Source organism: Equus quagga, chromosome 20 (assembly GCF_021613505.1).
Source record: "Equus quagga isolate Etosha38 chromosome 20, UCLA_HA_Equagga_1.0, whole genome shotgun sequence".
NCBI lineage: Eukaryota > Metazoa > Chordata > Mammalia > Perissodactyla > Equidae > Equus > Equus quagga.
Genome location: NC_060286.1, coordinates 33,329,117 through 33,348,431, shown reverse-complemented (window position 1 = coordinate 33,348,431; position 19,315 = coordinate 33,329,117). Strand labels below are relative to the sequence as shown.

Genomic DNA, 19,315 nt, shown 5'->3' with positions numbered 1-19,315 from the left:
CCATTTGATGCTCAGACATCTAATAGCTCTGGCCTCTTATGTGCTTTTCATGTGATTGCTAAAGTGGAGAGTTGAAGCCAGGGGCTATGACCTGAGGTCAAAGCACAGAGAGTTAGGCCCGGGCTGTGCATCCTGAGGGCCTCGTCTAGGGGCTGCCCTGGGCTGGGCGGAAGACGTGGAGGAGTGACAGGATCCGGGAGTTCCTTCCTAATCCCCAGTGGGGGCAGACTCCGTATCTTTCTGCACACTTAACGCCTCCATTGAAATCATTAGGAGGTGAGGCTGTGATCTCAAGTCCTTTCTGGCATTAAGTTGAAGTATAAGTAAATTGATCAAATGGTGCAACAAGGCAAAGACCGAGGGGCGAATCTCCAGGATGTTGTGTAAATGACTTTAGAGGCTGGTTTTAGTGTTTGACTCCTAAATGCTGGGATGTAAAAAGCATCATTTCTTTTAGCTTAATTTAAATTTCTATGTTTTGTTATGCCTTCTGATATGCAAGCAAAAATTAAAGTTTCTTTTTTTTCCTTCTAGTTTTCAAGGGCAGACTTTTGTGGTTTCGAAAGGGTAAGAAGCTTTAAGTTTCCAAGGGTTGGTTAAAACCCTTGGTGACCTAAGAGATGAGATAAGACAAGAATTCATAATATAGATTATTCCTGATACTATACTATAATTTACAGTTTGAACTAAAAGAAAGTATTTCCAGGGACGATTAAGCAATGATCTCCCCTTCTGTTTCAAAGGAAGAAATGTCCCCTCGTTGTTTCCGAGACCGCCCCCACCCCTTCTTTGTATGTTCTGTCCAGGATTGCTGTGGTGGTTCAGGTGTGTGCTGCACACGGTGCTCGGTTGAAAAGAGAGTAGGAACTGGAGTCTGGCCAACACTTTACTCCCAGATCCATCACGCCCGTGTAGAGCTGTGCCCACCTGGAGAAAAGGGCGCTCTCTCTAATTTGCACACAGGTGCCACATAAGCTAACCACAGCTCTGATTCTGGCCTTTTTTGGGGGGATTTTGTTCCATCAGTTATCCTCCCTCTCGGGAGAAAGTCAAGTTTTGTGATTCAACTGGTTTGTTCCCATCAACATATAAGCATACTTCAACTTGGAAGCCACAGCACAATTACGGGTATTCTCAGCCTGTGCCACGTCCCTTCCCCATTCCATCCTCATACAGTCTTGTGGGCACACACCCACATGTGCACACACGCACACTCTCACACTACCCAGAAGGAAGGAGCACTTATTTCTCAGGAAGCAAATGGAACTGACTTCTTGCCATACTCATCGTACTCATCAGAGGAAATGTGAAGGAGAAAACAACTAAAAAATAATCCATCAGTTCCACAACAAGCAAAAGAGGAAGAAAACATGCAAAGAGAAAAGAATGGGAAGCCAACGATAAAGTAAGATGGCGGAAATCAATCCAAATATAGCCGCTGTTATAATCAATATAAATGAGTAGTATAGAAAACTAAAGATAATCTAGCTATATGCTAATTGCAAGAGGTATACCTAAAAGTGAATCACACAAAAAATTGTAAAATAAAGTGATGGAGGATTGTAATCTGAGCTTTGCTCCCTGCCCCTCAGCTCCGCTAACTTCCATCTCTGGTCTGCCTGCCTGTTAGGTCAGAGGTGTTTGGGGGCTGCTGGACAGCTGGAGCCGCTCGAAGCCCAAGCTTTGAGGAATCCCACTGAGGAGACCTGGCCCGTGAGAGCAAGGCATCTGGGAACACAGAGATGCAGGCGGAGGACTGGGAGGTGGGGGATCCTGGAGGAGCTTGGCTTGCAGAGCTCCATGAACAACCAGGGAAGGTTTCTAGCAGCCGTGCAAGTGTGGCTGGTCTCCGAGCCAGCAGCCTAGTGGGAAGGCTGCATTCTCCCTGTGCCTGAGGTGGGCAGGCTGAAGGAGACCTGGCAGCAAGGAAGCCTCTTTCTGGTTCGGTGGTGAGGGAGAACGGCAGCCCGGAGGAGAGTGACCACGTGGCCGTCTGTCACTCCAGTGTTGCCACACTCTGAGCGGCTCCCCAAACCAGACCTGAGCCCGCCCTTCAAAATACATCTAAGCTAGCCGAGCATCCTGAGAATGTAAGATCATTAGAATCAAAATATACAGCAGAGTTGCTGATGGAGAAGGCAACAACTGAACAAGAACAGCAAGACCTAATTAATTCATTCAACAGTTATCCAGTGAGCACCTGTTATGAGTTTACTGTCATTGGCACTGGGATATGAGCAAGAAGAAAAGACAGCCAATGTCCGTAAGGAGTTTCAAGTGCAGCATAAAAGTACTTCCTGGGACTAAATACCACAAATTGCAATTTAAAAAATGGGATGTATTGAAGGATAGACTAGCCACTGTTTAGATGCAGGTGAGTGACATGGAAGATCAAGAGAAAGCAACTTCTCAAACCATCGAGGGAAGATAGATGGAAATCACGAGGTTGAAAATGAGCCTTTGAGGAGGATCTGGATGGTATAAGGGTGAGTGCTAGAGTTTTCAGAGGGAATGAGAAAGGGGCAGATAGAAGAGAGTCAATACTACAACAATAATGGAAGAAAATTACCCTGAGATTAAGAAAGATCCAAGACTATATACTGAAAAGGTCGACTAAATCCTGACAGGGCTGAAACAAATGTACGCGTAGGCTTATCCTAGATATGTTTCTGAATTTGGAGGTTAAGGGGAAAATACTACAGGTTTCCAGACAGAAAGAAAATCAACGTCTACAGGCTATCAAAACAAAGGGACCAAAGTCCAAAAATCCTATTTCCAGCCAAGAGATTATTCATCTTTCAGATTAAGAAAGAATTTAGAGAGTGTACCACCCAGTTATTCCAACTAAGGAAAATACTCAAGAAAGAGCTTTAACATAATAAACAAATGAGAAGAGAGATTAGGGAGATAAAGAGAAGAGGAAAGAGTGATGAGCAACGTTTAGCTGTTTCTCTCATTTCACCTACCTCTCATAGCTATCTATTTATATGTTTTCTGCCTACCTATATAAATCAGAGTGCAGTGCTAGATGAGGCATCTTGAAACAGAGAGGACATGTAGTAGGGAAGTTAGAAGTTTCAACATCTAAAAATATTATTTTCAAATAATAGTCCATTCCCATAGTTAAAAATCAAAAAAGTTATATAAAGATATACACTGAGAAGTCCACTCCCACCTTGTATATACTCACCATGCTTCCCCCTGGCCCCTACAGGAAACTATTTTTATTATTTTATATCTTTTCAGTGATTTTTAAATGTAAATTCAAATAATTATGAATATATAGTCTTCTCTTCACTTTGTTACACCATATACTAAATATATACATATCTTGTAGTTTTCACTTACCAATGTATCAGGGGAAAAATTCCGTACTCATATGTAGAGAATGGCCTTTTTATTCTTCGTTTATTTTTATAGCTGCAAGTATTCCATTGTGTGGCCTTACCGGAATTTGCTTATGCTGAACCCTATCAATGGACATTTGGGTAGTTTTCTAATCTTTTGCTATTACAAACAATGCTACCATTAATAATTTTGTACCCAGCAAGTTTATATGTGTCCACGCATATTGGGACAATACACTCCTTAAACTTGGATTGGCAGATTAAGGAGTAAATGCTTATGCAATATTAAAAGGTAATGACAAATTGCTCTTCATAGAGGTTTTTGCCGTTTGCAAGGATATTATAATAAATCCTCTTGAGCTAAAATATCTCAGCGAAACTCAGGGGTTTTTAGTAGCGATGAGAGAGAAGGGGAATACGAGGGGTCACGGGGTAGTGAGATGGTGTGGGGGAGAGGAAAGGGGAAAAGTGAACTTGTTCATGAAAGTATAGGGGGTAGGGGGTTACCTTTGGATGAGACCTCTTTCATGATGATTGAAGGAAGGCTGGTAAGTATCAGGTGTATGTGGCTGCTCAGGCAGATAGTTGAAGGGGTTAACACTTGATGATTTATTCGTTCGCTTATTCGTCTATTCAACAAATATTTGTTGAGCACTTCCCATATGCCAGGCTTGTTTGGACAAAGAGGATTCCAGAGTGAACAAGATGGATAGGGTCCCTGCTGTTGTGTAGATTACCATCCTATTGTGGGAGATAGACTGTAAACAAGTACACAAAAAAATGCAGACTATGATTGTAGATAATAATATGAGCTTATTGAAATTAAAGCAGATAAGGGAAATAGACAGTGAAGGGGAGATAATATTGTATTTTCAATAAGGTGATTATAACAGGCTTCTCCAAGGGGGTGAAATTCAAGCAGAAACTCAACGACTTGAAGGAATGATTTCAACAAAGCGTTTCCAGACAGAAGGAATGTTGAGTACAAAGACTCTAAATTGGGAACTTGGCATGAGGCAACATCTGTTAGTTAGCCACCAAAATCTGTTTAGTGGAAATAGCAGGGGCTTTGGGTTGCTTCTTTAAGGATAAAATTCAAACTCTTGTGAGGCAAGATCCTTTGAAGTCAGAGCCTTCCTCACCTCCTCAGCCTCGTCACCCCCCCTCACCTCGTGCCGTCCTTTCCAGCCGCGCTAAACTACTCGCCTTCCCTGAAGTCAGCCAACATTTCTTGCAGCTCAAATCCTTCGCATAAAATGTTTTATCTTCTTCGCATGCACTCCCTCCTCCTCTCTTCAACGTCACTGGAGAATTTCTACTCATTCTTCAGGAATCTCTCCCTGACCGCCAAGGTGCCCTTCCTGGGCAATCGCAAAGCTCTCAACACGAATTCTTGTCGTTTATCACACTCTTTTGTCTGTTTGGCCCCCTGACTAGCCTCACAAGACTTTAGGTTTCATGTCAAGGACCATCTTAGTTACCGTCGTATGCTAACAAGTTACTACACTGCTCGCGCAGAGGCGGTCTCAGTATTTGCTGAATCAATGAGTGAATAAATCTTGTCCTAGCTCGTTAGCCATGTAACATGTGACTTTGGATAAGTTGTATAACTCCCTGGACATCGATTTCTTTACTTTAAAATGCGTAGAATAATGTCCACCTCTTAGAGGTGAGGTGATTAAATAGCGTTACATGAGAAAAAACTCAGCACAGTTCATAAAACAAAGCAGAAACTTAAAAGAAAAAATAGTTGGCTTCTCTTCCCTACACAGATAGTCAGAACCTTTTGAAGGCAAATGACAGAAACCAAAGCAAAACTGATTTTAGCAAAGGAGGGGACGTTGTTGGCTCATGTAAATAGGGAATTCAAGGGGTGAATGAATCCGGCCTCCAGACATGACTGGATTTACTGCCTAAGAGATCGGTAGGACTCAGTCTTCTCAAGGTCTGGGCCTGCTCTCCTCTATTTTAGCTTCATTCTCAGTAGGTTTTTCTCCAGTTGTTAACAAGAATAGCCAGTAGGCTTATATGCAATCAGTTTAGCAACCCCAACGGGAAAAAAGTGTCTCTTTGCCAGTGGTTCCAGCACATCTCAGGGCTGACTCATTACCCTGACTTGGATCATGTGTTCGTCCCGACCAATCCTCGTGACTGTCAATCAGGCCTGGGTCATGAGCTTATCCTTAGAATGAAGGTGGCGGGATCGGAAATTGTCCCCAAGGATAATCGTTGGGCTGTTACTACTTTGATTCCAGGTAGGAAAAAAACAAGGGATCTAAAGAGAAAGAAAAGGAATGACTTAGGGCCCAATAAAGATTCTATATTAATTGCCCAGATGTTGTGATAATTATGGCATCCTGCAAACCTGAAGATTTATATGAGAACTCAAAAGATTCATTTGATATAACACCTTAGCTTGAAGATACCACACCATTCAGATAAATTCTTGTCCATTCCATTTTAAAGGACTTTTTTGTTTGTCTAGAAGTTTTATTGAGATATAATTCACATTGCATAGAATGCACCCTTTAGGGGCCGGCCCTCTAGCCTAGTGGTTAAGTTCAGTGTGCTCTGCTTTGGCAGCCCGGGGTCACAGGTTTGGATCCCAGGAGTGGACCTACTCCACTCATCAGCCATGCTGTGGCAGCAACCCACATACAAAGTAGAGGAAGACTGGCACAGATGTTAGCTCAGGGCCAATCTCCCTCAGGAAAAAGAAAATGCACTCATTTAACGTGCAAAATTCACTAGCCTTTAGCATAGTCGCAGAGTCACCACAGCCAATGTTTTGGAACATTTAAAAGGATTTGAATGCACGGATTGTGCAGACTTTGTTGCTGGTCTTTAGAAATGTAAGGCAGACTTCCCTTTGTCTCAACAATAATTTAAAGTCAGAATCTTCCTATAACAAAATCATCTCAAACTCTTGCGTATAATTAATATCCAACATATACATTCTCACTTTCTCGGAAGTTTCTCTCTTATGACCAAATTGTCAAGATGTGTATTTTTGTGGCTTTTTTCGTATTGCTTCTTGCTGCTGTCAGGCTTTTGTGAAGACTCCTTGAGCCAGCTGCAGCTAATGAATAAAAGAGAAGCGTGTGACCATTGTACCTGAGATGAAAAGCTAACAGCTTCTGGTAGCTTCAGAAAAACAGTTCATAGACTGGGGCATCTTCCACTAACATGCTAATTCATGTGAAATTTCTCTTCTTTTATTCTTTCTGTGGTGTTGTTCAAAAAGCATATTTTTGTTTCTTGTCCTCATCCTACAACCTTTTATTTTCTTTACATACATTTTTTCTTTCTTTATTTGCCTCACGTACCTGAACTATTGAACTTTTACATTTTTTGTTTGTTTGGTTTTTGGGGTTTTTGGTGAGGAAGATTGGCCCTGAGCTAACGTCTGTTGTCAGTCTTCCTCTATTTTGTATGTGGGCCGCCACCACAGCATGGCTTGATGAGAGGTGTGTAGGTCACACCCAGCATCCAAATCCATGAACCCCAGGCCACAGAAGTGGAGCATGCAAACTAAACCGCTATGCCACTAGGTTGGCCCCAAACTTTTACATTTTTAAGTTTTTTCTTCTTTATATCTTAAGTCCATGTATTGCCTAAATGATATTTTTTTTAATTTATTGATTGATGTAGGTTGACTATGTCAAAGGAAAACTGTGGTATAATGAAAGATGTTTTGCTAACAGAGAACACTTTGAAGGTAAATTTTAGTGAACGTTATTAATATGCTTTTTCCCACGTAACATATATAGATTAAATAAAATGACATAAAATCAAAATAGAATAAAATATAAAGATAGGTTTGTTTTGTATAAGTTAATGGCCTAAAACTGAGGGAAAAAATTAATTTAAATGAGACAATAGGCATGCCCTGTTTGAAGTGCAAGAAAATTGTATTTGAGCCTATTTAGTTAATGATACATTTAGAAATATAGATATTGCTCGTAATTTTTGTACCTTTATATTTTATAGTTGATTATGTTACTATCACCTTTGAGAGAAACAGGACCTTAAGTGAGGTATGGTATTGAATATTTTAAAAGGTAAGAAATTTTATTGTGCGTGATTTCATGAATTGTTATTCATCTAAAAAATGATAATTCTACCGTCCAAAAGCTTAACGATCACTCTTTGCTCCTAGTGGTGCCTCTACTTGGGTTTCGTGGTAATTCCCTAGTTATGTTCAAGCTAGACCTACACAGCGTTCTAGAAAAACAGCCCACGCAAGAAAAGGATGCTTTGCAGTATTTTCTGGACTCATAGCCCCCAGAAGAGAAGCACGGGTGTTAAAGATTCATGACTGTTTTTGTGCTCAGCCAGGACAACACAATGGTTCATTAGTTTATTTGCCTAAGAGAACCAAGTAGGACTTTTAGTTCAAGAACGGCGTTAACTTTTCCTTTCTCTTTTTGTAGGCAAGCTCTTGTTTTTATAGTAAAGAACCGTTTCTTGAATGGTTGCCTTGCTTGCCTCACATTTCAAAAGGAGCAAAAACTATTCCTTCAACTGTGATAACATTTCTCGTTGACCAAGAGCATAGTTCTGGAATCTACCTCTTCCAAAACCAGGTGGGCCTTACCGCCAGGGGTGATTGCTCTGGACACTACAGCAAGGAGAAGTTACCTTTGCAAAGCGTATTTCCAAGTTCTTGTTATCTTTGGCAATAGAAGTTGATAAAATTGGCTTTATTATTTATTTAAATAATATAACCACCAAATTACTTATGATTAATAATATAGTTTAAGACACTTTGGAGATTGCTTGCCTCTGATTGTCATTCAGTTTGATGTAAATGGAAAATATGGGGCTTTTGCACAGTGATTCTTGTTTGCTCATTCTCCAAGAGAACATAAATGGTCTATGCAAATTTAAGTTTCCATAAAATGGTTAGTTTAAATGAACAAAAAATGGAACTAGCTCTACCCTCATGATTCTAAGGGAGAAAAAATAATTTTCCTCTGCGCTCTTAGGTTTTGTTACTGGAGCCCTGCAAATTAAACTGAGAAAAGACGGATTGACAGGAGAAAAGAAAACAATTTATTGTGCATGCAGTGTACACACATGCAGGTGGTTAAAATTTGGGGGTTATATCTAATTTTAATAGTTTAAGGGGAGATGAAAAAGACACTTAAGGGAAAACAAATGAAAAGGTAATGGGATTACAGGAAAACAGACAGGAGCCAAGAAAGCTTGTGATAATGCTTGTTTATACAAGTGTGAGTGGTCTTTCCGTCTCCTTCAGGGGCTTCAAAGTCCCCTGGAGGAGGGATTGGAGTAGGTTTGATTCTCATTCTCCCTTCTGGGAGTAGATGAACTCTGAAGAGGAACTAATGGCAGCTTTATTTCCCGGAAGTTGTGCTTTTAGTCAGATAAGGGAAGGCTTTTTTTTTTTTGCATCATTTGAATCTCAAATGTCTTCAGCTTGAAATAATCTTTATACCAAAGTGGCATATCGTGTGGTGCATATTTTGATCCCCTTCAAGATTGTGGTTCAGTAGGGTGGGAGTGTGACCCAGGCAGCCACACTTTTAAAAACTAGTTTGATATGACAGTTATGAGCGTGGGTGTTGGAGTCTGTCTGTCAGATTCAACAAGGATCCTGCAAGTCTCCCCGTGGCGTTTGTTATAGAACCTTGGACACATTATTTAACCTCCTAAACTTCATATTCAACATCTATCAAGTGGATGCATATGGCAGGGAGGCAGCATAAGAGATGCCTGTGGTTGCTCATCCTTCCAGCTTTATGCTGGGTTGATGGGTGTGTCCCTATCTAAAGCAGAATCCAAGGAACAGGAAACTCTAAAAAATTACAACATAGACTAACAATATTAACGGAAAAGTTCTTATGACTTGCTCTTGCTTTGTTTATCTATTCCTAGAAACAGACCAGTGCCTCAGTGTGCCTCCTAAAAAACAGCAAATTAGAATCAAAACAAAGATTTCCACTTTTCTTGTTTCCTTCATCGTTCTCTTCCCCTGTGGGAATGGTGTTCCATCCACGGAGCCATTTTCTCTACGCTTATGGTAATCAGGTGCGTACACGTGAGATTTCACACTCTAGTATGGGTGTAAATCGTTCACTTACTCTATGCTGAGTGGTTATACATCAAGCCAAGAACAGTTACTCTGATGATCAGGGAAGCAGAAAGCCTGATGTAGAGAGAATGAGAAGAGTTAGAGACGATAAATACAAACAAATGTTTTGCAAAGTTTGCTGAAAAGGGGAACAGTGAAATGGGGCAATGTTTGAAGGAGGAAGAGTGGTCAAGAGAAGTTTTTTTAAAAGATAGAAGGAATTATGATGTGTACTGATGGGAATTATTCAGTAGAGAGGGAAAAATGGATGGTGCGGGAAAGAGAGAGGAGAAATTGCTGGAGTGACATCTCTAAATAGGTGAGAGGAGATGAGCTGTATGAACCGCTGGAGAGGTCAGCCTTAGGAGCACAGATAATTATTTTATAGTAATAGGAGGAAGGAGGAGTTTTGGGATTCAAAAACTGGTAGGTGGGTAGATGTGGTAATGGAAGGGTGTGGGAATTTATCTTCTATTTCCTCAACAAAAATCAGAGTTTTATTTGAGAGCGGGGATGGAAGAGGAGTGTTGGAGATTTGAGAAAAGAGAACAGAGTAAAACAATTACTTAGGAGGATGGGAGAATCGACTGACTAAGGAAATGCAGTATGAGTTCTCGAGTTTTGTGCGCACGAATTCAAATTGTGACCAGTTTAGGGTTATTGGATATTCTTCTGCATGTTCCATTATGGGGGTGCATACATAGAGGAGAAGACGATGTTGTATTAACTACAACTGGAATTCTACCAAGAAATTATTAAGAAGTAAAGTGTGTATAGAAGGGAATTCAATAAGACAAAGAAAAAATTAAGAAATTAAAGTTATGAACGTTAAAATGTAGTAAACAAACTATTTACTTGCAAAAGATATGATTGTCTATATAGAAAATCTAAAAGATACATACAAATTACTGAAACAAGCAGAAGCATCAAACAAGGCGGGAAGCAAAGTAAGTTTCATTTCTGCGTGTGATCAGTAAATTAAAAGCATAATTTTTAAGACACTATTTACAATAGAAAAAAAAAACCCCACACAAACGAAAGCTATAAAGTACCTAAGAATAAATCCAAAAAAAGATTTCTAAAACCTCTATGTAGAAAATTATAGACTTTAGTGAAGAACATTTAAAACTTTATAAAGAAATGGATATAAACATGCTTGTGAATAGGAAAACTTGTTGCCTTACAATATCAATTCTTCCTTAAATTAATCTATGGATCTAATGCAACTCGAATCAAAATCCCAAGATCTATTGTGGACTTTAAGTTGATTCTGAAGTATACATGGAAAAACAAACGACTAAGAATAGCCGAGACACTTCTGAAGAATAAGGAGGATTGCACCAGCAGATATTAACACTTTTTAAAAAGTTGAAATTATGATAATGTGGTTTTGGTCCAGGGAACAAACAAATTGACCAATGGGATAAAATAGAAAGCCCACAAATAGACCCATGCAAATCTAGATAGCCCAAGTGGCATCAGGAAAATAAGGAGCTGCTCAAAATGGGACGGAAAGTATTGGTTATACATGCGGAAAATGTTGAAATACAGCCCCACGTCATAACATACATCAAGCCCAACTCCTGATGGATTGATAATTTAAATATCTATGAGGAGGAAAATAGAATATCTCAAGTACGGTCTATCTGTAATATTGGATTTATGCAGCAGTATAGAATAATGTGAAGATCACATGAGCTAACATAAAATGAGCTGAGATATATTGTTGAGTGGCAAACGGAATTTATAGAACGAGCACAGTATGATGGCATTGTGAATATATTGTTCAAAGTCCCTCCCCACCCCACCACCACCACCACCACGACGCTCACAGGTAACGTTGGCAGAGTCCAAAGCAAGAGTAAAAATGGAGGCCCCACATCATATGTTTAGGATTATGGGCTGTGCTCTGCCAGCACTGATCGCTACATTCCTGAGTGCTAGAAGCGCCCTTGTGTTATTCAATAAATTTTGTCTGTGAGTTTTTAACATGCAGGCCCGGTAAGCATGCAGTCCAGGGCGAGGGTCCCTCTTGCCCAGGTCTAAAAGTAGTGCTGCGCCCAGATACGTGCTTCCTCTCCTCCTTAACATAAAATAGGTGACATATCCTATGGGTGCATATATATGTGAATGAAAATGCACAGAACTTTCAAAGTAGTAACAGTGGTTACCTCTGGGAAGGGAGGAGACCAGGATTATATCAGGTGAGGTATGAAAGAAGAATTATTTGGATGGCGATCAAAGAGACTTCAGCCACAACGATAATGTTTTAAATTTAAGAAAAGCCTGTTTTCAAGTATAACTTGTCATTAAAACTAATTTTTATAAGGAAATTTAAAAAGCAGAAATCTTCATTTGAGTAAGACTCAGGCTATTTAAAGAGGTACCAAGCAGGATTCATCCAATTCATGATCTGGTTTACCTTCAAACAATTTGTTACCAAAAGATGAGGAAACAGAGAAACATATGCTATGGAGAAGTATATTTAAGGGTTTGCTAAGGTCCCAGGACGCACTCTTACAAAAATCAAGGGGCTCTTCCCCACAAAACGTGTTTCCATACATATTTGCCAGATGCCTGAAACGTGAAGTCTCATGTCAGCGGGGTAAACTCTCCCCACCATGTCCACATACACCCAGCACTTCATCCTTTTACGAACAACGGGACCCCATTTGGGAGATGATAGAACTAACTTCGTTCTTTTTATACATTTCACCATGCATGCTGTGTAGACGTGAGACTCCACCACATACACTGTCATACAAACTCTAGGCAGGAAAGAGAGTAGACCCCGTAGGTAAGGAGTCTGTGTGTGTGTGTATGTGTGTGTGTGTGATGGGTGTGGGGGTATGGGAAAGACCACACTGCATGACTTTTCTTATGTAGGAAGATTAGGCTGATCGGTCATTGCTGACTGTGATTTGGCAGCTCTTTAGTGAGATATTATCTTTTTATTCCCTTAGGTATGGCTTTCGATCGATGGCGGCAACACCTTTGACTTCTTAGCTGACTTTCATGATGATATCATAAAGAATACGTATCATAGTTTTTATACTTCAGACATTGCTTTTGTTTCCCAAAGTGGAAATGTTTACTTGACCAAGGCAGGTAAGGAATTCACTTTTATTGGTTTAAGTAGTACATGTAAGCCAGGGATTAGAAGATATGTGAAAAATCTGCCATATTAATCAACTAATCTTAAGGTCTCAAACCTATTAGGGGTGATGGATTTAAAAAATTTTTTATTGTGGTGAAATATACATAATGTAATGTTTAGCATCTTAACCATTTTTAAGTGTACAGTTCAGTGGCATTAAATACATAAATCGTTTTGCAACCATCACCACCATCCATCTCCAGGACTCTTTTCATCTTATAAAACTGAAACTCTATACCCTTTAAGCAATAACTCCCCACCCCCCCCCCCCCCCCCCCCACACCCAGCCCCTGGCAACCACCATTCTACTTTCTGTCTCTATGATTTTGACTACTCTAGGTCTCTCATGTAAGTGAAATCATATTTAGTTGTCCTTTTGCGACTGAATTATTTCACTTAGCATAATGTGCTCAATGCTCATCCACATTGTAGTATCTTGCAGAATTGTCTTCACTTTTAAGGCTGAATAATATTGCAGTGTTTGTATATGAATGTACCCACTTTGCTTATCTAGTCATCCATCAGTGGATGCTTGAGTTGCTGCCATGTTTTAGCTATTGTGAATAGTGCTGCTGTGAACGTTGGTGTACAAATATCTCTTTGAGACCCTGGTTTCAATTCTTTTTGGTGTATACCCAGAAGTAGAATTGCTGGATCATATGGTAATTCTATTTTTAATTTTTTGAAGAACTGCAATACTGTTTTCCACAGCGGCTGTACCATTTTATATTCCCAACACTAGTGTAAAAGGGTTCCAATTTCTCCACATCCTTGCCAACACTTGCTATTTTCTGGTTTTTTGGTAGTAGTCATCCTAATGGGTGTGAGGTGGTATCTCATTGTAGTTTTGATTTGCATTTCCCTAATGATTACTGATGTTGAGCATCTTTTCATGGGCTTATTGGCCATTTGTACATCTTCTTTGGAGAAATGGCTAGTCAAGTTCTTTGTCCATTTTTTTTAAATCAGATTGGTTTTTTAAATTATTGAGTTTTAGGAGTTCTCTATATATTCTTGATATTAATCTCTTATCAAATAGATGACCTGCAAACATTTTCTCCCATTCTGTGGATTGCCTTTAACCTTCTTGGTTCAGTTAATTCCTAAGTATTTTATTCTTTGTGATGCTATTGTAAATGGAATTGTTTTCCTAATTTCCTGTTCCTAATTGGTAGTATATAGAAATGCAGCTGATTTTTGTGTAGTGATTTTATATCCTGCTACTTTGAAGAATTCATTTACTAGTTCTAACAGTTTTTTGGTAGAATCTTTGAGTTTCTATGTATAAGATCCTATCATCTGTGAATAGAGACATTTTCCTTCTTCCTTTGTGATTTGGGTGCCTTTTATTGCTTTTTCTTGCCTAATTGCTCTGGCTAGAACTTCCAGCACTATGTTGAATAGACGTGGTGAAAGCGGACATCCTTGCCTTGTTCCAGATCTTAGAGGAAGAACTTTCAGTCTTTCACCATCGAATAAGATGTTCACTGTGGGTTTCTCATGCTCAGTCTCAATGGCTTCTATTCCTAGTCTAAGTGGTTTTTCATGAAAGGACGTTGAATTTTGTCCAATGCTTTTTTGTATCAATTGAGATGTGTTTTTTTTTCCTTCATTCTGTTGATGTGGGTATTACATTGATCAATTTCTGTATGTTGAAACAGTCTTGCATTCCAAGAATAAACTCCACTTAGTCATAGAATAAACTCCACTTAGTCATAGTGTATAATCTTTTAAATATGCTGTTAAATTCAGTTTGCTAGTATTTTGTTGAGGATTTTTGCATTAATATTCATCAGGGATATTGGTCTGTAGTTTTTTTTTTTTTTCTTGCAGTGTCTTTGTCTGGCTTTGGTATCAGGATAATACTGGCCTCTTGAAATGAATTAGGAAGTGTTCCATCCTCTCCAATGTTCTGGAAAAGTTTGAGAAGGATTGACATTAGTTCTTCTTTAAATGTTTTATGGGAACATTTTGTAGAAACACTAGTGAAGCCATCAGGTCCAGGGCTTTTATTTGTTGAGAGACTTTTTATTGCTAATTCAATCTCCTTAACAGTTATAGGTCTACTCAGATTGACTATTTCTTCCTGATTTAGTCTTGGTAGTTTTTGTATTTCTAGGAATTTTTCCATTTCATCTAGCTTATCCAATTTGTTGGTGTACAGGTGTTCATAGTACTCTCCTATAATCCTTTTTCTTTCTGTAGAAGCAGTAGCAATGTCTCCACTTTCATTTCTGATTTTAGTAATTTGAATCATCTCTCTTTTTTTCTCAGTTCATCTAGCTAAAGTTTTGTCATTTGTTGATCTTTTCAAAGAACCAACTTTTAGGTTCATTTCTCTCTTGTTTTTCTATTCTCTATTCCATTTATCCCTGCTCTAATCTTTATTATTTCCTTCCTTCTTCTAGCTTTGGGTTTACTTTATTCTTCTTTTTCTAGTTCCCTAAGTTTTAAAGTTAAATTGTTCATTTGACACTTTTCTTGTTTTTTAAAGTAAGCATTTATAGCTGTAAATTTCCCTCTTCTCACCACTTTCTCTATGTCCTGTAAGTTTTGGTATGTTGTGATTTTGTTTTAATCCATCTCTAAGTATTTCCTAATTTCTCCTTTGATCCACCAGTTGTTTAAAAGAGTGTTGTTTGGTTTCAACAATTTTTTGAATTTTCCAGTTTTCTTTATGTTGTTGGTTTCTAACTTCATCCCATTGTGGTCAGAGATGATACTTTGTATGGTATCTATCTTTTTAAATCTATAGAGATTTAATTTCTGGCATAGCATACAGTCTATCCTGTAAAATGTCCCGTGTGCTCTTGAGAAGAATGTTTGTCTGCTGTTTTGGGGTGGAGTGTTCTGTAGATGTCTGTTAGATCTAGTTGGTTTATTGTGTTTTCAAGTCCTCTATTTCCTTACTTACCTTCTGTCTGCTTGTTCTATCCATTATTCTGAATGTGGTATTGAAGTCTCCAACTATTATTATTTCTGGCTGATGTCACAAAATTACATCTTTTTTTGTGTGTGTAAGGAAGATTGGCCCTGAGCTAACATCTATTGCCAATCTTCCTCTTTTTGTTTGAGGAAGATCATCATTGAGCTAACATCTGTGCCAGTCTTCTTTCATTTTATGTTGGATGCTGCCACAGCATGGCTTGACGAGCGGTGCTAAGTCCGTGCCCAGGATCCAAACCTGCAAACCTCAGGCTGCTGAAGCAGAGCACACAGACTTAACCACTATACCACTGGACCAGCCCCTACAAAATTGCATCTTTTATGCATTGTGTGCACAAAAAACATAAACTAATTCTAATTCTAAACTAATAATAATTCTTTTATATGCATTAGTCTCCTAAAGTATGTACAAAACAAGATTTGGAGTTACAGATCTACGTTACAATAAGTAATACTAGCTTTTACATTAATTATTTTTTTCTTTAAATGTATTAGTCCCTTGAATCACATAGAAAAAAATATGGTTACAAGCCATTATTCACTTATCTTCAGTCTTTTCTTTCTGTTCCTCAACCTGAATAATTTCCATTGTCCTATCTTCCTGTTCAGTGATTCTTTCTTCTGCCTGCTCAAATTTGCCTTTGAATCCCTCAGGTGAATTTTTCATTTCAGTTATTGTACTTTTCAGTGCCCACTTTTCTTTTTGACTTTTTTAGGTTTTCTGTCTCTTTATTGATATTCCATTTTGTCCATACACCATTTTCTTGACTTTCTCCACATCTTCCTTTAGTTCTTTGAACAGCTTTACAAGAATTGTATTAATGTCAGTGTCTAATAGATCTGCCATCAAATCCTTTTCAGGGACAGTTTCTGTTGATTTATTTTTTTCCTTTGAAGAGGCCATATTTTCCTGCTTTTTTGTGTGTGTTTTGTGAATTTTTGGTGAAAACTGGATATTTAAATCTAATAAAGTTGTAACTCTGGAAATGAGATTCTCTCCCTCCCCAAGTGTTTTCTTTTTTTATTGTTTTGGGTGGTTTCTTTTTTATTGTTGTGGACTGTCTTTGTGCCAAGGATCAGCCTGAGATGTAAACTTAAGTTCTTCTCAGGTCTTTCCTGAGCCTGTGCTTTTCCTGGGGCACACATGGTCACTTTCTAATTTTCCTCATATATGGAATTGCTTTGGAATGTCCTAGTCTTTTTTCCCCAGCTTTACTGAGATATAATTGACATATAACATTGTGTATGTTTAAGATGTACAAAATAATGATTTTATATATATATATATATATATTCAAATGATTACCACAATAAAGTTAGTTAATGTATCTCTCGCCTCACATAGTTACAATTTTTTGTGTATGGTGAGAACTTTTAAGATCTCTTCTAGCAACTTTGAAAAAGACAATATAGTATTGTTAACTGTAGTCACCACGCTGTACACTACATCTGTAGAACTTATTCATCTTATAACTAGAAGTTCGTCCCTTTTGACCATCTTCACCCATCCCCACCAACACTACCACCACCACACCCCTGACAGCTACCTTTCTACTCTCTATTTCTATGAGTTTGACTTTTTAAAAATAGATTCCACATAAGTGAGGTCATACAGTATTCGTCTTTTTCTGTCTGACATTTCGCTTAGCATGATACCCTCAAGTTTCATCCGTGTTGTTGAAAATGGCAGGATTTCCTTCTCTTTGTAGCTGAATAATATTCCATCGTATATATGTGCCACATTTTCTTTATCCATTCACCTGTTGATGACACTTGGGTTGTTTCCATGTCTTGACAATTGTGATTAATGCTGCAGTGAACATGGGGCTGCAGATAGCTCTTCAAGATAGTAATTTCATTTCTTTTGGATATATACCTGGAAGTGGAATTGGTAGTTCTATTTTTAATCTTTCAAGAAATCTCCACACTATTTTCCATAGTGGCTGCACCAATTTACATTCCCACCAATGCTATGCAAGAGTTCCCTTTTCTCCTTATCCTTGCCTATACTTGTTATCTCTTGTCTTGTTGATAATAGCTCAAATGTCCTAATCTTTAATGTCTGGCTCCCAAAAGAGAAAAATAAAGGAGAGGGGAAGGGCCCAGACCCTTTAAATTCTCTGGAAGTCACTTTTTGGGGGGGAGTCACTTCAATCACTTTCAAAAATGGGGGGAGGTACAACAACAATGGCCACCCTCCTTTTTATCTGCACCTCTGTATCAGAAGCAGCAGTCAGAGCACAGAACCCCAAGATCTGGAGGACAGGGTCTTTTTCTGCCCACCCTGACTCCCACAGGCTGTGTGCAACTTCCCCAGGAACGCATGCACAGTTGCCTCCCAGGTGGCTAGTGGTGGAGGATGGGTAGCTTCTACTGTGCTAAGAGCTGAAATTAACCACATTTTACCATCTAAGCCTTCTCTGGAAGCTGCAAGCCTTGAATAGACTCCAGAGTTCCAAAGTAGTTACATCAGATAGATTCTGCCAGTGCAATTGTCCAGATGGGGAGACAGATTCCTGGTGCTTCCTACTCTGCTGTCTTCCCAGAATCCGCTGGGGGTGATGGATTTTTAGGATCTACAAAAATAGGATGCTATGAACAGCCCTAAAGAAGGGGGACCCTGGATCATCATGCTATATTCTCATTTACAATTTCAGTGATGTTTTACTTTCCCAAAAGACAGATAATAATAGCTCCTACTTATTGAACTACAATTGTGCTCGAGATGTTACAGATATCATCTCATTTAATATTCGTAACAGAATAGCTGAAGCAGGTAATGTTAGCTTGCTTTTACAGATTAAACTGATGCAACCGAGACCATACAGCTCATAAGAGGTGAGTTGGGTAAATGATATATGGCTCTCTGTCTACTTGATTTGGTGATGTTGTGATTTTATCGATTGAGCCCATGTAGCTCCTCTCAGTTTGCTTGCACAGTTAATACTGATTGACCTATTGACAGATGCCCACTCTTTTCCAACTCAGCTGAATTTGGTGACCAGTCGTGGAGCCTAGAACGATTAAGGGACGTGGTTCTCAATTTATTTGTGTATCTCTCTGATCTGCTTTTTCATTTTCATTTTTGTCATTCAATTATTGGGTCCTTGGGATCTTGTTTTGGTGAACCTATTAATTTATTAATGTCTTTTGATGAAAAATAGGGAAGGAAGTTTACCTCTTACTTTGGGAAAGCTTTGTCTCAACTGGATTCTTTCTATCTTTTATGTGCTGTCAGTCCTGCCTTCCCTGACTTTTCTTGCCTCCCCTCTCCCGTTTCCCCACCTTCTTCCTTACTTCTTTTCCTTCCTCACCTCTTCTCCTCCTTCCATCTCTCGCCCTCCTCCTCCTCTTTTTCTCTTCTTCATCATTAGAGTGTGCAGCACTGGTCGGATCTTCTGTTTGCTCTGATGTAGCATACATGAATTATTCTTGAGACCCATTTGTTTCATCTCGTTACGTAGGACATGGGCGCCTTCTCTCAACTCAGGACAGTGCCTTGGTAATAACCTGGCTTCACTCAAGAGAGCTTGACTTTTCCCTTGGGTACCATCTCATCCACTATCAACTTCCCTCTTGTTAGGAGGGTGTAACTGAGAGTCCTCAGGATTCTGTTGATTTATCTTCCTTCTCTCAATATATTGCCTCAAAGGGCTGGATGTAGCATAATGTGACCTGTTACAGCAGAATTTTCTCTTTCTTTCCTTAGCTCACACTTTTCTACATTTTGGCATAACATCATTCCTTTTCCTTTTTTCACTGCTACTGGTG

General features: G+C 39.0%; 1 protein-coding gene across 1 annotated transcript in view; it reads left to right on the top strand.

Annotated features, from left to right (window-relative positions):
* Positions 1 to 19,315, top strand: part of CATSPERB (cation channel sperm associated auxiliary subunit beta) — a 132,647-nt gene that overhangs the window by 64,373 nt on the left and 48,959 nt on the right. Inside the window, exons 10-15 of the mRNA XM_046647891.1 lie at positions 535 to 567; positions 6,999 to 7,065; positions 7,338 to 7,384; positions 7,781 to 7,933; positions 9,246 to 9,398; positions 12,405 to 12,549. Of these exons, the coding sequence (XP_046503847.1) occupies positions 535 to 567; positions 6,999 to 7,065; positions 7,338 to 7,384; positions 7,781 to 7,933; positions 9,246 to 9,398; positions 12,405 to 12,549 (598 nt within the window). The remainder of the gene's footprint in view (positions 1 to 534; positions 568 to 6,998; positions 7,066 to 7,337; positions 7,385 to 7,780; positions 7,934 to 9,245; positions 9,399 to 12,404; positions 12,550 to 19,315) is intronic.